Genomic DNA, 21,375 nt, shown 5'->3' with positions numbered 1-21,375 from the left:
GCCTCCTAATTAAGATACTTAATGTAGGCACACTTTGTTGCTCGTATAACTGGTAAATTTTATGCCGTATTATATCTTGATCACTTTCATCTACACTCGAGAAAATGTCAGCATCGCTTCTTTTTTTCCTCGCTGAAATGGGATTACTCACAATTTTCCATACAGTTGATGTTGGAATTTTCGTCAATTTTCTTCTAAAGATACTTGCTTGCTAGCACCACGTTCAATGAGAGTCAAATAAACACTGTTTACAACTTCTTTAGTCTCAATGGACGGGAGCATTTCCTGAGATACACTAGACTCGCACATATCTTGCATAATTCGCCCACGATTTAACACGCGCTGTATTACACACGAAATAAGAATGATTACTAATATACTTAAACTAAGTAGGAGACTAAACCAAAGAATATTAAACACAGGTAGGTATAAAATTATTTTCTATTACGGACAACAATTTTACCTGATATTAAATTCCGAAACTTTGGGTAATAATCTTGTTGCATTGTATGTTAATGACCACCCTTGGATAATCCCATTCAAAAGCAGAGACTTTTGACCCAACCTTTAAATAATTTTTCACATTTCTTTGAAACACCTTGTGCCAAATGTTGGTCGTTAAAAATACATAGTGTGGTGCAAGACTGGGAACCATACCTCTCTTCCAACTTCATACTCTTTAAAATTGTAAATCACACAGACATTTAGATATAATTGTTGCCCTTTTCTACCACAGAATTGCCATAAACGAAATTAAACAACATTATAGATAACCTCACTACTTTGCGGGGCTGCCTTAACACAAAAGATATTTAGCATATTTACTGCAATATGCATTGTCAATATAATTGTTTGTATTGAAAGGAAATAATTGGAAAATAATGATTTCTTCCCAATAAATTACAAACCCACGCTGACCCATATTGCGCACACACACAGTGCAGCACTGCTGCCTACAAGAGACCAGTTTTATTCATTAGTAGTAGTCGTATTTTTTTTACTTTTACCCGGTAGATTCAGCGAAACTGTTACAATTCGCTTCGTAAGAACTACGACAACAAGAGGATTTTGCATATCATTGCTTTAGCAAACAATTATCTGAAATCGAAGGTAGTTTAGTTATTATTTTAAATTAGCAAAACCCGTCCTGTTTCAATCAATTAATGATCGATGATTGTACTGTAAAATAAACGTTAAGACACAAGTTTAAAATTTTCCTTTCAAATTCCATTTACTCTCCGATAAAATAATTATAATTATATTGTGACGGTGCGACGGTGTTTGCGGCCCAAGAAGTCTTACGGACGCGAGAAGACGACTGGAATATTTGAACCCTATCAGGAGAAGACTGCGTCTTATAAAAGGGAAGTGAGTTATTTTGGACGACATAAATTCAACTTCCATTAAGTTTTACGCGGAGCGTTTTGACTTACACGTTTGACGAATCCGAAGGATTTTAGTATTTTTTTCTTGCTGAAAGCAGATTTCTTAAAACAGATTATTGTGTATTTAATTTATCTTCTCTACCTGAAGATGAACTAGTTTCAGAAAATATTACCTAATAAAGTCAAAGTATCCTAGATACAAAATGAACTGAAACTTTAACGTGGATTTACGAGGGTCACTTGAAAAGTTTCCGACCGCAGCCTAAGTATGGCGGCACTAATTACCAAAAGTTGGTGATCGTAGTTTTGCACTTCTTAATAGCCACCAAAGTTTCAGCCATTTTGTACGCTTGGTTGGTAGTTGAAAGTCGTTTGAGTGAGTAGATGTGTATGGGAACACTGCACCGTCATTTACCACAGTGAAATTTTGATGAGCTCAAATTAAACGTGGGCGTAAGAGCTTAGGAGATGATGAACGTCGAGACGGCCAACTGCATAATATTGAGTGTTTGTCACATTTCAAATCAAGATTTAGATTTATATCAATTCTCAAAATCAGTTTCTTGTGTTGTAGTTTACAGGGACTTATCATAAGGGCCAAATTGTTAAAAGGTACATTGCTTAACATAATCTGTCAATTTTTTTTAATTAAGATATTTAAAAAACTATCTGAATTAGGAATAGAGAAACATTAAACGAAACCTATCATGCAATTTTATTTCTCATAAATCCAAAAACGAAATAATATACCGAGTGTTTAATTTCTAACGATAGAATCATTATTTTTGGGGACACAATTATTTTGATATCAATCGATGAATAGGCATTTATTAATTTTGTCCGAATTTTTCCGCCCTAGGGTTACATCTATTACGCAATTGAAACACACAGCATATTTATTTTTATGTCAATGTGTGAGAACTTTCTAATTTGCAAAAAAACATTTTTTTTGTTAAAATCAAAATACAAGACCAATTTTAAATACATGAAAATACCAAAAAACATATGTTATCTAAGTGAATTGGATTAAATATCAATATTTTGAGCTCAGGATTCTACAGATAAAATATTTTAGTAAATTTGACCTGTGGCCAGTGTCCTATTAAAAAGTGCGTGGCCGATCGAAACATTTCGGTTTTGTTTCCAGGAAATTTGAAAGATTGTAGAAGCCAACACGATATCCTGGGACTTAAACACTTGACATCCAGTGCAACCTTCAGTTTAGATATCAATAACGAGAATCAATAACTTTAATTAGGCACAGCTTAAAGCATAAACAATTAGCGTTATTAATTCGACTAAAGGTGAACCTCTTTTTTTTTGCTTAGCGTCGAAACGTTAGTGTCGCGTTATTTGCATGTTTACGGAATTCCTGTGTCTCCATTAAAGCGTGGTTCCGCGATGAAGTCTGGCCTTTTTCTTTTTATAGAACCATCGGCCAAGCCACACACTCCCGCGTCTCTCAAACAGGTTTAACAACGTGGTCGCGTCTTCTTCATATTATTGTATAATCGTATTTTAATGGCACGAATCTTCTCAAAGATAAACTTCAGATTGAGCCACGATGACGGAAGAACGAGGCCGCGATCGTATGTTTGCGGGTCCATTGTCGCCAGTGTCTGAACAAAAGTGAATTTCGACTTCGTACAAAGATACATAAACCAGTGATATCAGAAGAAAATGATTTGGGATAAAACTATTACGAGCATACCGATTGTGTCGTCATAACCAAGGTACAGATCCTGTAAAGAATATTGAAAAAACTTAAACAAAAAAGTTGTTTGGATTTACTTTTAAAATGTATGTATTTTCGTGGACAAGTAACAACTTTTTTATTTTAAATATCAAAAAGTTATATTATAGAGATATGTCATAATAATAATAATAATGTCACTTTATTGTAAATAAAGTGAGGCACAATCTAATTCTACATTGATTATCTATGACTTTTCTTGTACCTCTTTTCAACGGTTTATTAAAAGTCGAACCAAAGCCCACAATTATTTTCAGTTAGCATTGGTTTTCATCAAATTTCACATGATCTTGGTTCCATCTACTTCAAAACAGTTAAGGTACTTTGGAACTAGCCACCCAAATTTGTAGCCACTGGATTTTACACCCCATGGCTGTATAACAGAACTAGCGTAAAATTCTAGACACATTTCATATATAGGGTTCCCCAAACTCGATAGTATATTACAAGTACATAATAATAATAATAATAATAATAATAATAATAATAATAATAATAATAATAATAATAATAATAATAATAATAATAATAATAATAATAATGTAATAATAATAATAATAATAATAATAATAACAATAATAATAATATGACTATTGTAAATATAATACAATAACATATCACAAAAGGCCAAAAAAGATAAAACAAAGAAAAGAACCGCAAGTATATAACAAAAGAAGATGATAGGTTTGCTGCACTCAAGGCAATTCGTATAGGCCGATTTCAGGACGTAAAATAAACCCACGAATATAATTCTATAAAAAGCGATGTTTTATGAGACATACGGGGAATGGATAATAAATACGTCTATAAAAAATGGGTTACCGCCATAAGGGACTATGTATTCTAATTTTTAAATATTTGGGATATTGCATTTTTTCACGGCAATGCTATTTATATCATTACATTTTAAGATTCTATGAACTAGACTGCTGTATGATATTATGACATAAAATTTGAGCTTTCGCATAAAAGTTTTAGACATCAAAAAAGATGACGGAGAAACATTGCAAAAAAAACAACCTATCACTACAGAAATGGCAAATCCAATTTATTGTCACTTGACATTTTATTATAAATTTTATAAATCGTGCCCAGTCATTAAGTTATTAACCCAAAAGTTATTTAAATTTATTTAGTTTTGTTTAGCATGGAACAAATTTTATCAAAAACATTATAATATTCCTTAAAAATGTACAGACAGTCAAAATCGTCAAGAAGCGGTGTTAAACGAATAATAGAAAAGTTGAAAAATCTAAAGACCGAAAAATTAATAAAAATTCTTATGCATTATTTGCTTTTTAGAAAAACGTCATATATATAACCATAAAATTGATAAAACTGAGAGATTAACTGGCAGGAAGTCTAAATAATGTGTATAGTGTAGTGGTTGTGCTGATAGCAAAACATAAAACTGAATAGCATTTTTAAAATAGAAAAACGTTTTATTGCTGATATTCCAAAATCTACAACTTTTTGAAATAGAAAACCTTATAGAAAATTTCCCTTTTAAAAATGGTAACATGGTTTTTATATGGGAAAAGACTTTTAACTATTTTGGTTAGCTTTAGTATATAGACTATAGTATATATTAGTATAGTAGACTATAGGATATTGTATATAATAGTCTAATATATAAGAAGTTTGATAAACGCCACTTTAATGACGAGTTTGATTTGGCACGAGTGGAGCGCATCGGAGCGAGGGTCATGTCACATATCACTCAGTGAATCTACTCGTGCTATTTTGCAAAAAGTGCCCAAAAACTAATACCAAACCAAAACCGTGACTAAAATGCAATTTATAACAGGTTTGATTCGGCACGAGCGGAGCGAATGTTTAATAAACGAGTGACGTAAAAAGTTGTCTGCAAACGTCAAAATGACATGGCTACAAACTACGGTAAAAAACTCGTGACTAAAGTACCTTCGATAATGTGACTAGAAGTTTCCTAGGAATTTAAATTAAACAGACGTTCTTTGTGCACAAAAATACGAACATTCTGTTTTTATAACAGTATAACATTTTAAAAGTATACAAGTTTTATGTTTAAGTGTTTTTGGTAACTGTGTTATTGAAAACTATTGAAGCAATCTGGTAGTTGTAAATGCAGAAACGACAAAAAAGGGAAGATCGAGTAATAGTACTGAACAATTTGTGTTGTGGCGCAGGTTTTCCGTAAAATTGTAGTAGTAACATTAACATTATCTTAGGTGTTTAAAAATTACAATAAATCTTTGTGTCTATGCTACATTATAGACATGAGCAACCTATGTCCAACTTCACTTTTTTTTATCTCAATAATTCTCAAAAAGTGGCAAAAGCAAGTCCACTGATTCATTCAGATTCAGATTCGTGGGAAAATATTTAGTGTCGCCGAATATTTTTACGGTTTTATTGAAAATGTGTCTTAACTTAACGAACCGTTATTAGTTTTTTTTTATTGCATTTTGTGAAATAAATCACCCTGTACAGACAGCATGATCCAATATAAGGTCTGATAAATAGCAAGAGCAACAATTTTTGTATTATTTATTTATTCCAATTTGCCCTCCCTATATAATGATACAGATTCTGAGAGCGCGAGTTCAATACAGAGCAGTGGGAATGTAATGCTACATTGTTATTAATATACTCTTAAAATAATAGTTGTATCAAATGAAAGAAAACATTTTTTTAGGTATGCAACGTGTTGCAGTGTTGCCACTTTTCCCCTTTTGTAAGTTTGCTCGTTTTGTTTTAATTGGACCGCCGTGTGTATTAATAGGGATCTAAGGTAATTGAATAAGTTATTTCCTACTGAATGATGTTCAAATTTCTTATCGCCAGCCATAAATTATTTACGTAAGTATAAAAAAAAATTAGACATATCTAGAGGCTTTTTGCTGAAACACTAATTTGTAATGTACTAGTGATGGGTAGAGCATATCTTTTTTTAAAATCAATAATGTATTAATTTTCAAAATGTCGTTTTTTTTTCAATAATATATTGGTTATTTTTTTAGAAGCGTTGATTTTATTATTCAAAGGAGATGAACAAACAGAACATATTGTCATGAAAGGAAAACCTCTGGAAATATTCAACTTCACAAAGTCGATTTCGTTGCTATTTTTTGACATTTTTCGCAACTCTCAACGTTCGGTCTTTCTCAAAGCATCTAATGTTCCAGGGAGCGTGAGACAACGTTAGAAAATTACTACATTAAAACGGAGGCACTGCGCTACAACACAAAAACACGCGCAGTCAACGATTTTCTTTTCTCGGTTTCAAAAAAACACTTTCTTGAAATTAGTTTTACAAAAAAATTACGACTGACAGCTGCACAGGGGGGAAATTTCTTACGATGTCACCATACAGGTAGTTTTCTTGTCACACGAAAATCCCTGTGGCCTTGTTTAATGTAAAGCGACGAAAAATGGAGTCGACGACCGATCTGGTGACTCAATCGGTGGACAACATAGCCGAAAGGAAAACGTTTCGACAAATGACGATGAAGGAACGGTCCTTGTACATAAGGGAAGTGATTACTGTGGAACCGATCATAGCCGCCTACGTTATGGCGGCGCTGCTGGTCAAACCGGCCCTCTTGGTATTGGAATTCGAAAAGGCCTGCAAAGCCAACTTAGGCTTTAATGATACTGTCTGCAACACAATAGTAAACAGCGAACAGGACGTCTATCCAGAGGTGAACGTCGCTATTCAGGAACGGATCGGTATCGTCCACTCGTGGCAATATCCGATCCAGAGCGTAATGCCGTTGATCCTCGTCCTGTTTCTCGGATCCTACAGCGACAGACACCAACTCCGCAAACCGTTCCTAGTATTGCCATTGTTAGGAGAACTTTTCGCCGTGGCTGGTTGTATATTATCGGTTATCTTTATGAAGTCTTGGACATTGGAAGTCTTGGGTGTCGTTCAGACGGTGATCCCATCGTTTTTCGGGGGCCAAACGATGATCGTGATGGCCGTGTTCGCGTATATCGCGGACGTTAGCACTCTGGAAATGCGAACGTTGAGGATAGGCGTAGTCCAAATAGTGCTAAACGCATGCGCTCCGTTGGTGCAATCGTTCAGTGCAGTGCTTTTCGTCCAAGTGGGCTACGTGGGAATTCTGATCATAGCGGGCGCGTTGTACTTGTTTGGCGCCGTCTATGGACTGTTTTGGATAGACGAGCCTAAAAGACCACTCAAGGATCCGAAAAAAAGTTTGTTCGCCGATATTTTTAACACGAAGCATGCGGCGGACACCTTTAGTCTTATTTTTAAGAAGAGTTTGGGTAACGACCGCTTTTTTATTGTGGTCCTGTTAATTACCATGTTGTTGTATACCGTCGTTAATGTCGGCGAGGACAGTGTGTTTTGGTTGTACACGCAAGGATATCTTGGATGGAACGTTGTGGATTATACCTTTTTCCTCACCGTAAACACACTGATCCATTTGGTGGGTAAGTTTCGAAATTTCATATAAATAAACTTACTGTTGGGTGTTGTTGGCGGCCTGGCCATATCAATATTTCTGTTACAACTCCTAATTTTAAATTTTACCTATATGTTTTTTATTTTTTAAAAAATTACACATATACAGGATATTTTCCGAGCTATAGCTTGTTAATTTTATTTTTAACGCAATTCAACGGAATAAGCTGATATTTTACAGACAGCCCTCATTAGAGGGCCCTTTACCTAGAACATTTTTTTTATTTTCCTTGTATTTTATTTATTTAGACTGAAATTGCAAAATAAATCAGATTGCCTTAAGCAGAATAACAAATCATCAAAATTTGTTACTCTTGTTGATATCGTTTAGTTTTACCTATAAATGTGATTTTACCAAATACGACTTAATGTAATTTGAAAAAGTCATTGTCAAAATTGTCACAGGAATATTCAAATACTGAATATTGCATTATGCATTTTTGCAACGGAAGAGCAAATGGAAATGCAGGTCAAGCACGACGGATTGATATCGAGGCTTATCACAACAGAAACGTTCCATATGCTAAGACATTCATACACATAAGACTTGGTGAAAGAGGATCATTCAAACCTGATAATATGAATAGAAGGAGACCCAGATATAAAAGAACTGTTGTTAGAGAAGAAAGAACTACTTCATACTTACTTCATACTTCAAAATGCACTATATGAGGGTGATGAGCAATGGAGCGTAATTTTATGCAAAGAAATTTTAGAAAAAATTCAAAATTACCCGTAATTTTAGTATTTTTGTTCACTGGCGACGCTGCAGTCAGTAGTGACGGCATTGTAAATTTCCGAAATATGGAAAAGAAAGTCGATTTGTGACTAAACGACAACACTTCGACTTAAAACAAGAGTAACAATTTTTGATTTTGTGATTTTGCTTAATGCAATTTGTTCTGTTTTACAATATCAGTCTAAATAAATAAAATACAGGGAAAATAAAAAAAATGTTTTAGGTAAAGTGCCCTCTAGTGACAGATTTTTGAAACACTTTTATCTTGTAAAGATGACTTTTATTAAATCAGGGATATGTATGCTGTTGAGAATTAAATCCAATGCGTTAAAAATAAAATTTAATAAAATGAATTTTGAGAAGCTATGACTCGACTACTACTATTATTTTACGGCGTTGAATCCTTCCTCCAAGATTCTGAACTCAATTTCCGATCACGCTGTACACGGAGTTTACCGTACCTGTTACATACTATACTTTTTCTATGACCGTTAGTTTTTGCTGACATGATCGTCAGAATTGTCAAACGTGGGAAACGAAACTGACGTGGTAAGGTGACGCTTCCCGCACGCTAAATCGGTGGGTAATTAAGTATTTTACAGACGGGAGTAGAAAGACCAATTAAAATCTCAATATTTAAACAAGCATTGAATATAAAGAATTAATTTAAGAGATGATGGCTCGCCCTAAAAGAAAATGCTGCGAGATTCAATAATCTGTTTGCACTTGAACCGAATAATTTTTCCACAATCGTTAGTTAAATCCAGTAAAATCAATCTAAACTGGAATGACGCCAGCGTTCTAGAAAAGTAAGGCAACTTAAGAAAGTGACAGCTAGTAATGAGATTTTTCTCTCGCCTATTTATATAAATGAGAGCAGAGAACTTTATTTACCGCTGGCTAACATTAGACGGACGTTCTAAATCGCAGCTTTTAGTCTTAATTAAAAAAGTAATATCTCTGCAGCGTCCGACATATCTTATTGACAAACTTACTAGTGGATCAGATGTTCATTCGGTTGATACTAGCCATAGAGGGTTATTTACCGTTCCCAAACATACTTCTGCACAGTTCCAGTTTCACGTATAATGCTACCAAGGCTTGCAAACAAAAACTTAAACAATACATTTATCATAATAGAGACCGATCATAAAACTAGTGACTATTAAATTGTGCACATGTATAGTGCTAATTTATTTTTTATCTCTTTTTTGAATTCACTCTAGCAGTGTTAAAATTATTGAAAATGTTTTTTTCACAATTTAAATCTACCTCTTGGAATGTAATTTATATGCTATATTTTATTTTATAAATAGTGTTATATGCTCGTTTTAGGAAGTTGCATGAAAGCAACTATGTTGGATGCCGCCCGTACAGTTATATATTAAACACCTCCCTCGAAATTATTATTATTATTATTATTATTATTATTATTATTATTGTATATTTTTACTGAAATTGATCAAACAAAATGTTTATGATAATCAAATTTCTTTAAAAAATATATATTAAATACACCTAAATACTATAACTAGAGTACTGGTAAAGAATACCAAAATATTTTATTTCTAAATAATACAAACAAATTAACAGTTTTTGTTATTAAATGGAAATGCTTTTTTACAATCACACAACTACTTTTCTTATATGGTCGCATTACCAGAACCATTATTAAGAACTACTGTTTTTTAATTTTTAACTCTTTGTATCGCAATAAAGAAAGCATTCCAAACTCATAATGGTGGACTTTATTGGCTTGGAAGGATCGAACAAAGGGCGTTTTAAGTTATCCTCGTCATAAAAGATTAAGTGCTATGTCTATTAGAAAATTTTCTGTCTTTGTTCTCTTACATTTCCAAGCGGTTATAAGGCCAAAAGTATAGGTATAGGTTTTTGAATAATTAATAAAAAAATAGGTTCTTGCAAAGGTCCTAAAGCTATTTTATATTCATATAAGTAATATAGACTCAAAATGATTCTATTGAAGGGGCTATTAAATTAATAACACATGTAATATCACGGCAACCTTTAAAACAAAAATAGAAAGTTTCACAGGTGTATGAGACTGTCAAAAGAAGTCACAAAATGTTTCGAGCACTCAAGTGCTCATCTTCAGAAAATCGCCTAAAATAACATATTAGAGTGTCAAGGGCGTAAGTCCTAAAGGTTAAACCATATAGCTGTTAGGTAATATAGTGGCCTCAGGACAGTAAAAATCGGTGATCCGCATGCGGCATTGATATTTTCGCCAATTTTCTTATAGTTGCTTCATAAGTTCTTGTATTAACAGAATTAGGCAAGGCCTCTATATCTCTGGTAGCTATACTATAATGTAGAAAATGAAAACAGCATTCCACCCTCAGCAAAACCCTTAAACTAATATGAAGGAAATAAAAAATTGGTATACACCATCTTGAGCTAGAAACAAGGGGTTAAAAGCAATTAATTGTAAATTGTAAACTCTCCATAAAATTTTGAGTGTTTTAATTATTTGTACAAGCTGTATTTACTTTTCGTTACACCAAGTTAGAGAAATTTTCGTTACTGTTTGATGGGCGAAAATGCCACCAAATACCGGGTAATACCGGGTTCTAATTTGATCAGTAATCACGAGATTTGACCGTGTTACCAGAACAAAGGAACTAAATAATTACAGCAATGATCTATGGTGGTAACGTGAAACCTCAATTTACTGTCTCAGAAATAACCGAGACCAACGTGAATGTCAAAAACTTACAGATCTTCCTGTGACAAAAACAACTAAAATAAACAATAAAAACTACCACAAAATAATACATTTGTTTACCATACATTGGAAAAGTGGTAAACAGATGAAAAAATTGAGTGGACTGGTGCTTTCCGAAAGAGAAAGGGACTCACTCTCAGGTGTTTATAACGAATAGTGCAACAAGAGATGAAAAAAATGTCTTCCAATGGACTATTGTTTATAGTCGACCTATTATGTGGAAGGTTGGGAGAATAGAAACTATAATCTAGTGAACCTGTGTCGCATTACGTAGGGGGATAGGTGACAAGATTCTCTGTTTTGTGAAATGGTCACGTGACCAATTAAGAGAATTAAAATAGTTTAAAAAAATCAAACCTAATCTGTACAGAGACAGAAGATTACAGGACGCTCACGAGTATTTGCTTTCATTCCGTTGTTTCTTGCTGAAGATGGTTTACACCACTTAGACGTTTTTTATTTCCTTTATATTAGTTTATGGTTTCTGCTCAATTTCAATTTTTTAATCATTATAAGGCTTTTACTTTTCTGCTTTTGCCATATGAAGTTTCGATAAAATAATATTATTTGCCATTATAATTGTATTTTATTCTATCCAAACCAATATAAGTCCATCCAACACAAAAAAAATGCAAATATCTCTATGACACTTAGATATACGACTTATTTATATTAAACTGGATGTTAGAAACTGCTTGCAATAAAAAAAGGCATTCTAAGAAAAAACTTAAGCAATAACCTTTTGATTTTTGTTCATTTCTCTGCAATATTTGAGGAACCATGTAAGGCACTCACTAACGGCATTAACTTAAGCAGTTAAATCGTAGTTTCGGGACTATTGCCAAAAATCATAATTTTACATCAAAAACAATAATACAATAAATAATATTTTCCGAAGCAATTCATATGTTTTGCAACATGGCAAATGTTTAAAAAAATATTAAATTTAGCCTCTTTGAAATTACCGGTAGAATGCAAATATGAAGAAATATATAGGGGGGTTCATTTATGAAACATCCAGTATACATGAAAATAATTTTAGGCTATCCATTTCATATTTTATATATATAATAAATAATCATACTATAGCCAGTATTTTTTAGCGCTTTTTTATAATAGTTATAAAAAATACTAATTGCTAATAATCTACTTCCATATCCAATGTTCTACACTGCTCAATTTTCATCCTTTTTGACCCGATGCTGCATAAAAATTGCAACTCGGTCCGAACCCCGTAGTGTTCTGTTTACTTTTATCAAAACTTCTGGATTCCTCCTGCGTCGGTTTTTTTTAGTCTAACACTTTGCCAATCATCCTGATGGCTTCTTCAGAGCTTGACTGAAACTGGCTCGCATTCTATCTGCACCTGCCTATACATTGTTTGAGGGAGGCGGAGTTAAATGATGACTGTGTCCATGACCACCGTAGCATTTCCTGCAGGAAATGCTACGGTGGTCATGAACACAAATTAATATCAGGAAAAGATTCAAGACATTCTTACAGACTGATCAGGTCAAATTAAAAAAGATCCTACGACCTATTGTCAGCACCATTGGTTCTCCAACATATTCTCTAGACAAATATCTAGCTTCACTTTACAGGCAAAACTTCGCTTTTGTACTTACTTGCATTGAACAATTAAAAAGCATTAGATTAGATACCCAAATATTCTTATGATTCTTATTATGGATGGGCCCGCCCTCTCTCGGACCAGGGAGCTGCTTACACTGACCAGAAGGGAGTGTAGAGCACTAACAATGGCCTACACAGGACATTGCAGGCTTAGGAGGCATCTTTGCTTGCTAGGCATTGGTGACGACCCGAAGTGCAGGTGGTGCATGGAAGGGGAGGTGACCCCGCTCACCGAGTACCCTGCTTTGACATGAGCAAGATTGGGGTCTTCGGAACGGCCCTGATCGATCCGGACTCAGTGCCCGCGAGGGCGCCCCCCTTTAATACCAATACCAATACCCAAATATTCTAGTTAGTTTCGACGTAGAATCCCTCTTTACTAAAGTCCCTATTTCTGAAACTGTCGCTACGCTACGCTACATCATAGACGTAGCGTACTTTTTGTTATTTCCTTAGTAGATTTTCTTCGATATTTAAACTCTATATAACCTAACATTTGTTTTTTCATTGAATTAGAAACTAATAATAACCTTCCATTCTTAGATATTCTTATCTATAGAAAATCAGACCTAACATTGGGTCATTGTGTTTACAGAACACCTGCGCACGCAGACCGATACCTTAATATGTTGTCACATCATCATCCGGCCCAAAAATCATCGGTTATCAACCCTCTGATTTACAGAGCAGTAAAATGATCTCAGCCCGAGTCCCTGAAATACCTTACCTCTACTCTTCTCTCCCGTAATTTCCACACTAAAGATATTAAACGGTCCATCACTTTTGTTATTTGGCTTCATGTTCAAACATATGTTTTGCCATTGAAATAGAAAGTGATAAAAACTAATTAAAACCCCTCTGCTCTTCTCTCTAATAATTTCCACACTAAAGATATTAAGCGTTCCAGCACAAAGTACACTTCACCACAACCTTCCAATAGCAATGAAACCGAAAGCAATCCCGCACTTGCTACTGTTGTCCTTCCTTACATTCAAAACATCACTGACCAAGTTATAAAGAAATGTAAAGTCAAAACCAGATTTACCACTTCTCGTCTCAACATCTTCGATCCGTCAAAGAAAAAAATCCATTTGAAATGCCAGAAGTTTACAACATTGCATGCATATGCGGCAAAGAATACATTGGAGAAACCGGACGAAAAATATCAACTAGGCTCAAAGAACCGAAACTCACGAAACCTAGAACCTAGAAAACTAGAATCTTCTACCAACGAAAAATACGATAGTCTATAGAAATCTATAAACAATCTAACAATCTTAACCGCGACTCAGGTCTTTTACCTTTCACCAATATGGGAATCAGTCATCCGAGACGATGTTTATGACCCTCACTTAGCTCCACCCCCTCAAGCCAGTGTCAAGCTCTGAAGAAGCCAACAGGATGATTGGCGAAACGTTAGCAAGTTCGACTCAACAAAAACCGACGCAGGAGGAATCCAGAAATTTTGTAAAAAGTATTACAGTAGGCTGTGGAAGTTTCTGTGACCGAAATTAAATAATATAAAATCCAGTCCCGATTTTGTTTTACCAGGTGTTTAATATAAAATTCAATTGCTGGGCGTGTTCTTATGCTATTTTACTTCCTTCCTGCGCTGGGTACGTCGTAAACATGGACTCGTGTAGCACAGCGTATGTTTCTTTCTTCTAAATTATTTAACTTTCATCGATGTAACAACTTTAATTAATACCTACATCATATTCGTGTACATGATAAATAATAATAAAATAAACTCTCATCCTATAATACAAATTTGTATTAATAATTTCAAGTTCGCGTCATCAAGTTTTCGGTAATCGTAACTTTACCATATAATTAAGCAAATGCATTTGCTATGTAAAAACCCCCAATCCAATTTTAACAACCTCAAATCCAACCCCAAGTATAAGAACATTTGACAATATTTTTAAAGTTAGCAATAACTGACTGCAATTTTTAGTTTTGATATTTAGAAGAACTTAAAACATTAAACCGCATTTCTTTTTTAAGAAGTTCCCATCATTATTCTGGGCATTTTCTTACTAATAAATTTATAAAAAATGAAGTTCTTCATTAGCTCTTTTCAAACTATAAGAAATCGTGCTATTTTTCTAAGCGTACAAAAATATTTTTACTATTGTTACACTCGTCTCTAGCGAGGACAATAGAAATTAGAAATTGGTTTGTTTTAGGAACTATTTTGGCAGTACCCCTTTTTACAAAAATCTTCGAGCTCAGCGATTCCATCATTATTGTACTTACTTTAATGGATAAAGTGCTATGCAATATTATTCTGGGTTTGGCAAAAACAAAAGCGTTGATGTATGTAGGTAAGTTGCAACAAATTATATATTACTATTATAACTCCAAAATACAAAACTTTGCAATCGAAAAAGACGTCTTGTACCGGAAATTCTTGCCTTTCTCTTGTTTATTTATATCAATGGGAGAGTTAGTTTATGCTGATATAACTGCAACTAATTTCATTTATACAGTGTGTCCCACTTAAGTGATTTTTTTTTATTGGATAGATCTTTGAAAAATGCACTAGAACCTTGTTTTATTTACTGCGTCAACTTAAAATCATGGCCAACTGAGACTATTTAACAAAAGAGAGAGAAGAGAGAAGTTCTACTATGTATTTTTTAAACAATAAATTGTCAACGAATTCTTATTCAGGAGTACTTAGAACCAAACTATACCAATTTCTATAATGTTTCAATACAGGGTGTTTGAAATATCGTTTACGGCCCAGTTAAGGCTGTTTGATTACGGTTTGATTTTGATAACTTTATTTTTTTTGATAGATCTTTCAAAAACGCACTGAAACCTTATGTTTCTTTTCACATCAAACTAAATTCATGGCCAACTGGGACTAATTTTTGATGTCAAATATCGAGAAGGGCTATCAGGGACTTCTTTAAGAATAAATTCTTAACGAATTCTTATTCAGGACTACATAAAACCTCACTATACAAATCTCCACGAAGTCCGCTTAAGCATTACTCCTGTAGAATTGTTTGTTTATAGCTTAATTTTGATAATTCTTTTATGCTGGATAGATCTTAGTAAAGAGAAATGAAACGTTTTTTTTTCATTTAGCGTCAACTACACTTATGGTTAACTGACACAGATTCGTATTCAGCACTACTTAAAATTAACTAGACCAATGACCAAAGTTTTTCATGTTTTAAAAAGTAAATATTGTAAACCTTGTAAATAACGACTATTTTGTATGTGATTTTAAGATCTTACAAATTTTTATTATACAAATTTCAGAAATAAAAAATAATAATTTTGAGGGACATTTATTTTTTAGTATCAGCTTAAAACAACAGCATTAATGAATCTTAGTATTCGAAAATTAAAATATAAACTAACGAGTGAATGTGATTATGAAATATTCGTTTCTCCATGGCAAACTTGGTTTTACAAAGGAACAGTATGCGTCAGTCAATTTTGATATTTCTTTTATTTTGATTAATAGATGATAATTCAAAATCATTTTTAATTAAAAAAATTCAGGGTTGTAAAGTCTGTTTATTGTAATGGACGTTTTTTTTCGATGTATAGAACTTTAAGTTGGCATTACTGTTCAAGATGGCGACCGATTTAACAGCTGTCAAGTGATTTATTCTCAGTTTGGTTTGGCAATTCATCATGAATAGACTCACGCCTAAACAACGCTTGCAAATGGACCCAAAACGAGATTGCCGTTGTTCCCGATTTTCATAAGCGAATTTTGTTTAGCGATGAAGCGCACTCCTGGTTGAATGGCTACGTCAACAAACAAAACTGCCGCATTTGGAGCGAAGCTAATCCTCAAGTGTATGTCGAAACACCGTTACATCCAGAAAAACTGACTGTTTGGTGCGCTTTATGGGCTCGCGGAATCATTGGTCCGTACTTCTTCAAAAACGATGATGGTCAGAACGTTACAGTCAATGGTGATCGGTATAGAGCTATCATTACTAACTCTTTCATTCCTGAATTGAATAACCATGATGTCCAGGAGATGTGGTTTCGACAAGACGGCGCAACATGTCACAGAGCTCGTGCCATATTTCTTTTATTTTGATTAATAGATGATAATTCAAAATCATTTTTAATTAAAAAAATTCAGGGTTGTAAAGTCTGTTTATTGTAATGGGTGCTTTTTTTCGATGTATAGAACTTTAAGTTGGCATTACTGTTCAAGATGGCGACCGATTTAACAGCTGTCAAGTGATTTATTCTCAGTTTGGTTTGGCAATTCATCATGAATAGACTCACGCCTGAACAACGCTTGCAAATGGATCCAAAACGAGATTGCCGTTGTTCCCGATTTTCATAAGCGAATTTTGTTTAGCGATGAAGCGCACTTCTGGTTGAATGGCTACGCCAACAAACAAAACTGCCGCATTTGGAGCGAAGCTAATCCTCAAGTGTATGTCGAAACACCGTTACATCCAGAAAAACTGACTGTTTGGTGCGCTTTATGGGCTGGTGGAATCATTGGTCCGTACTTCTTCAAAAACGATGATGGTCAGAACGTGATAGTCAATGGTGATCGGTATAGAGCTATGATTACTAACTCTTTCATTCCTGAATTGTGTAACCATGATGTACAGGAGATGTGGTTTCAACAAGACGGCACAACATGTCACACAGCTCGTGTCACAATCGATTTATTGAAAGACACGTCTGGTGACCGCCTAATTTCACGTTTTGGACCTGTGAATTGGCCTCCAAGATCTTGTGATTTAACACCGCTAGACTACTTTCTGTGAGGCTATGTAAAGTCATTGGTCACAAACGCTTGACCATTTGGAAGACAACATTCGCCGTGTTATTGCCGATATACGGTCACAAATGTTGGAAAAATTCATCGAAAATTGGACGTCCAGATTGGACTACATCCGCACCAGCCGTGGCGGTCATATGCCAGAAATCATATTTAAAATGTAATGCCACAAGATTATCTTTCGGATAAATAAAATTCATGTCAATCGAATAATCCATCGTTGTTTTATTGCAACTTAAAGTTCTATACATCGAAAAAAAAAACACCCCTTATATCTAATCCTTTCTAATCATATTTAATTGTAATAAAATCGTTAGTATCTTTCAATGAAATCTATTCAACAAAAAAAGAATTATCAACATTGAGTCACAAACATTCTACGCCCTGTATTCGAACTTTATTTCATTAGTATAGTTAGGTTTTATGTAGTCCTGAATACGAATTCGTTGACACTTCTCGATATTTGACATAAAAAATTAGTCCTAGTTAGCCATGACTTCAGGTTGATTTAATAAGAAACAAGGTTTTAGTGCGTTTTTGAGAGATCTATCCAACAAAAAAACTTATCAAAATCAAACCGTAATTAAATATTTTACAACGACGTACAGCCTTGAGCGGGACGCAAACGATATTTCAAACACCCTGTATTGAAACATTATAAAAATTGGTATAGTAGTTCGGTTCTAAGTACTCCTGAACAAGAATTCGTTACCAATTTATTCTTTTAAAAATCTCTGATAGTAGTTCTCTCTTCTCTCTCTTTTGGCCATGACTTTAAGTTGAAGCAATTAGAAAAACAAGGTTTCAGTGCATTTTTCAGAGACCTATCCAACAAAAAAAAATCAAAGACTCAAAAAATGAACAAAGGTTTTACAAGGGTTTACAGTTCTTAAGTGAGACACATATATTATTATTTGATGATCAAACAATATTTTCGCTAAATATTTGAAAAGAAAATACATAGTATTAAAGTTCTTAAAAAACTTCTGAAAAAACGCAAACAAATAGATATAATTTTAAATTAACTTAAATTTTAAGTATTTTAATCTTATCTAACATTTTAATTAAGTCAGAAAATAGCAATATACATTTTTCAGGACTATTGTTACAAAACAAAACGTTCAGTATTTACCAATATTTAATATTTCATCAGTGATGAACAACACCAAAATATTGATTTATTTTTTATTTCAAAATATGCATGCACAAATATTCATTATGTCCTAGAAATGATAAAACAGAATTAAGAGTATTCGCTATTATATGAAAAATTTTATTTATATTATCGTATTTGTATGTTTTATTTATATAATAACTCACTGAGTTATAATTTATTTATTAAATACAATCAGAACATGTAGTATATCCAATATCTTAGCGAAAAATATATACTTTCTTTTGTCGGTTATATACATTACTGCAATTTACTTAGAACTGACTACATAAACAAGATTGTGGCCGTCAAAAATTGTCAAAAGATATTACAGCCACTTAGTTCAAGAAACAAAAACGATAGAAATCATTTAAAAAAGTAACAAACGATTTAACACGAAGGAAATCAAACAGGCAGAAAAATTGGGAAATAATATAAAATAATACCTTGTTACCATAATTATCTGCTTTCAGTATGTGATGTATGTGTATGATAAAGAAAAGAATACCCATTAAGGTCTTGTTTTAACGTCTTGTAACCTCCTTGACCTATTTTGCCTAGGAGCTGCTGTAAGTTTAATAACCGGCGTAACAGCCATAGGAATACGTTCTTTGGCTACTAAAGTAGTGTCGGTGAATGATCTGGGAAAGGCTCAATCGCTCTTTGGAATTGCTGAGGCAATAGGTCCCGCCGTGGCCACACCCCTCTACAATAAAGGCATATACCTCAATACGTTCGATGTGTTGCCATCGGCGTTCTTCTTCTTCGGGATCCTGTTGTACGTTTTTTGCATGGTGTTACTGTCGTAAGTACTTTTCAAATATTATCGGAGATCGGCGACACTGTCAGTTTTGAGTAATTCAAATATGAAGATCACGTGGGCCTTTATTGAAATTTCAAATTCGGTGTTTGTTTCGCAGCTTGTTCTGTATTTAAACTTTTGATCATGATTAAAAAATGTGACAGCAAATATTCCTAAAAGATTAATGTAAAGGCAGTGACAAGACTCAACTGAATGAACCATAAGAAATTGTATATAAAGAACACAACCATAAAAATTGTAATACTAGTTACAGATCTTTTCGATTCGAACCTGCTGACATTTCGGCACTCATCCTGTTGTCTTCTTTAGAAACTGGCTTGCATTCTTCTCTGTACCTGCTTATATACTGTTTAAGGGGGCGGAGCTAAGGGAGGGGAACGAACATTGCCTCGGATGACTGATTCCTAGGTGAAAACCTGAGTGGCGGTTAAGTTTGTTTGGTTGCTTATAGATTTCTATAGATTCTCGGATTTCTCGTTGTTAGAAGAATTGATTACATGCAAGAATTTTAGTATTATTGAATAAAATTTGATGCCCCTTTGATATTTTTCATCCGGTCTCTCCAATGTGTCATTTTCCGCATATGCATGGAATGCTGTAAACTCCTGGCATTTCAAATGGAATTTTGCCTCTGACGGAACGAAGATGTTGAGAGACTTTTGGAGAAGTGGTAAATCTGGTTTTGATCTTGTATTTATTAATAACTTTTGATACGTGATCAGTGATGTTTTGAATATAAGGAAAGACAACACTGGCAAGTGTTTGGTTGCTATCGAACGTCTTTCGAAAGTTGTGGTGGAATGTATTTGGGATATAACGCTTAATATATCTAATGTGAAAATTATAAGAGAGAAGAGCAGATAAAGTGTTTTAATTCTGAGTTCAGTGACTCGGATTGAGATAGTTTTACTAGTGTGCAAAGAAGAGATTCTGTTTACAGTGTTGCATGACCATCCGACGCAAAAATCATCGGTCATCAACTCTCTTGTATTCAGAGGCGTAAACCTATCCCATCCCGAGTAACTGAAAACAGAATTAAAACATCTTATATCTGCTCTTCTCCCTATTTTCCATATTAGAGTCGTTAAGGGTTCCATCATAAAATACACTTCACGACAACCTTCCGAAAACACTGAGTCCCAAAGCAACCCCACACTTGCCACTGTTGTCCATTATTACAACATCACCGACCACATATCAAAAGTTCCACTTGCCCAATATCTTCCATCCGTCGAAGACAAAATTCCATTTGAGATACCAGAAGTTTACAACCAGCAATTGCCGAACATAATCACGAAAGCGGACATAAAATTTTATTCGCCATAACTAAAATTGTTTGCATCAACGAAAAATCCTAGAATCTATACAAATTTATAAACAACCAAACCACCTAAACCCCGACTCAGGTCTTTACCTGTCACCCATATGGGAATCAACAATGTTCCTTTAGCTCCGCCCTCCTAAAACAATATATAAACAGGTACAGAGTAAAATGCGAACCAGTTCCAATTAAGCTGTGAAGAAGCCAACAGGATGATTGGCGAAACGTACGCAAGTTCGATTCATCAATGACCGATGTAGGAGGAATCCAGAAGATTTGTAAATTACAGTAGCCTATAGAATTTCAATTTAGATTAGATCAGATCTCTCGTCCGCAGCAACTCAATTCTTGTATTTTTTACAGTACATTTACATGCATTTCCTTTTTTCCAGCGGGATGTATTTTAGACAAAAGAGAAGAAGCAAGGAATCCGTTAATGGCGTGAATGGCACCGCCGAAATAGAGAAGCCGGTTCAAATGGACGATTTCCAAGTCACACATATGTAATGCTATGGATTATCCGTACTTCGTCCACATATATTTTAAAAAATGTGGCGTGTTTTATTGAG

At 34.1% G+C, this 21,375-nt stretch overlaps 1 protein-coding gene across 6 annotated transcripts; it reads left to right on the top strand.

Annotated features, from left to right (window-relative positions):
* The first annotated feature begins 1,174 nt into the window (after positions 1 to 1,174).
* On the top strand, positions 1,175 to 21,358 carry LOC132695972 (uncharacterized). Of its 6 annotated transcripts, XM_060660501.1 has the most exons (7): positions 1,175 to 1,368; positions 2,533 to 2,689; positions 2,815 to 3,118; positions 5,816 to 7,581; positions 14,919 to 15,056; positions 19,224 to 19,467; positions 21,199 to 21,358. In XM_060660501.1, exons 4-7 carry the CDS (start codon positions 6,552 to 6,554, stop codon positions 21,311 to 21,313), a joined length of 1,527 nt encoding a protein of 508 aa, XP_060516484.1. In that variant the 5' UTR covers positions 1,175 to 1,368; positions 2,533 to 2,689; positions 2,815 to 3,118; positions 5,816 to 6,551; the 3' UTR covers positions 21,314 to 21,358. The 6 variants fall into 6 exon arrangements, with proteins under 6 accessions (XP_060516484.1, XP_060516497.1, XP_060516501.1 ...); XM_060660514.1 differs by lacking the exon at positions 2,533 to 2,689 and having other exon boundaries at positions 2,928 to 3,118; XM_060660518.1 differs by lacking the exons at positions 1,175 to 1,368; positions 2,533 to 2,689 and having other exon boundaries at positions 2,697 to 3,118; positions 5,816 to 5,911; positions 6,141 to 7,581.
* Positions 21,359 to 21,375: the final 17 nt, after the last annotated feature.

The sequence above is a fragment of the Cylas formicarius genome, unplaced genomic scaffold (genome assembly GCF_029955315.1).
Source record: "Cylas formicarius isolate icCylForm1 unplaced genomic scaffold, icCylForm1.1 PGA_scaffold_10__41_contigs__length_53128322, whole genome shotgun sequence".
Classification (NCBI taxonomy): domain Eukaryota; kingdom Metazoa; phylum Arthropoda; class Insecta; order Coleoptera; family Brentidae; genus Cylas; species Cylas formicarius.
The sequence above is the reverse complement of the archived record's forward strand: the minus strand, read 5'-3'. Positions and strand labels throughout refer to the sequence as shown.

What these genes read in the sequence shown, in the direction of transcription:
- LOC132695972 (XM_060660514.1), top strand. Translation starts at nt 6,552, where the DNA reads ATGGAGTCGACGACCGATCTGGTGACTCAATCGGTGGACAACATAGCC. An exon ending in AAAAGCGTTGATGTATGTAG is followed by an intron (nt 15,057 to 19,223) that starts GTAAGTTGCAAC and finishes TATTTTGCCTAG; the next exon opens with GAGCTGCTGTAAGTTTAATA. An exon ending in TTTTGCATGGTGTTACTGTC is followed by an intron (nt 19,468 to 21,198) that starts GTAAGTACTTTT and finishes CCTTTTTTCCAG; the next exon opens with CGGGATGTATTTTAGACAAA.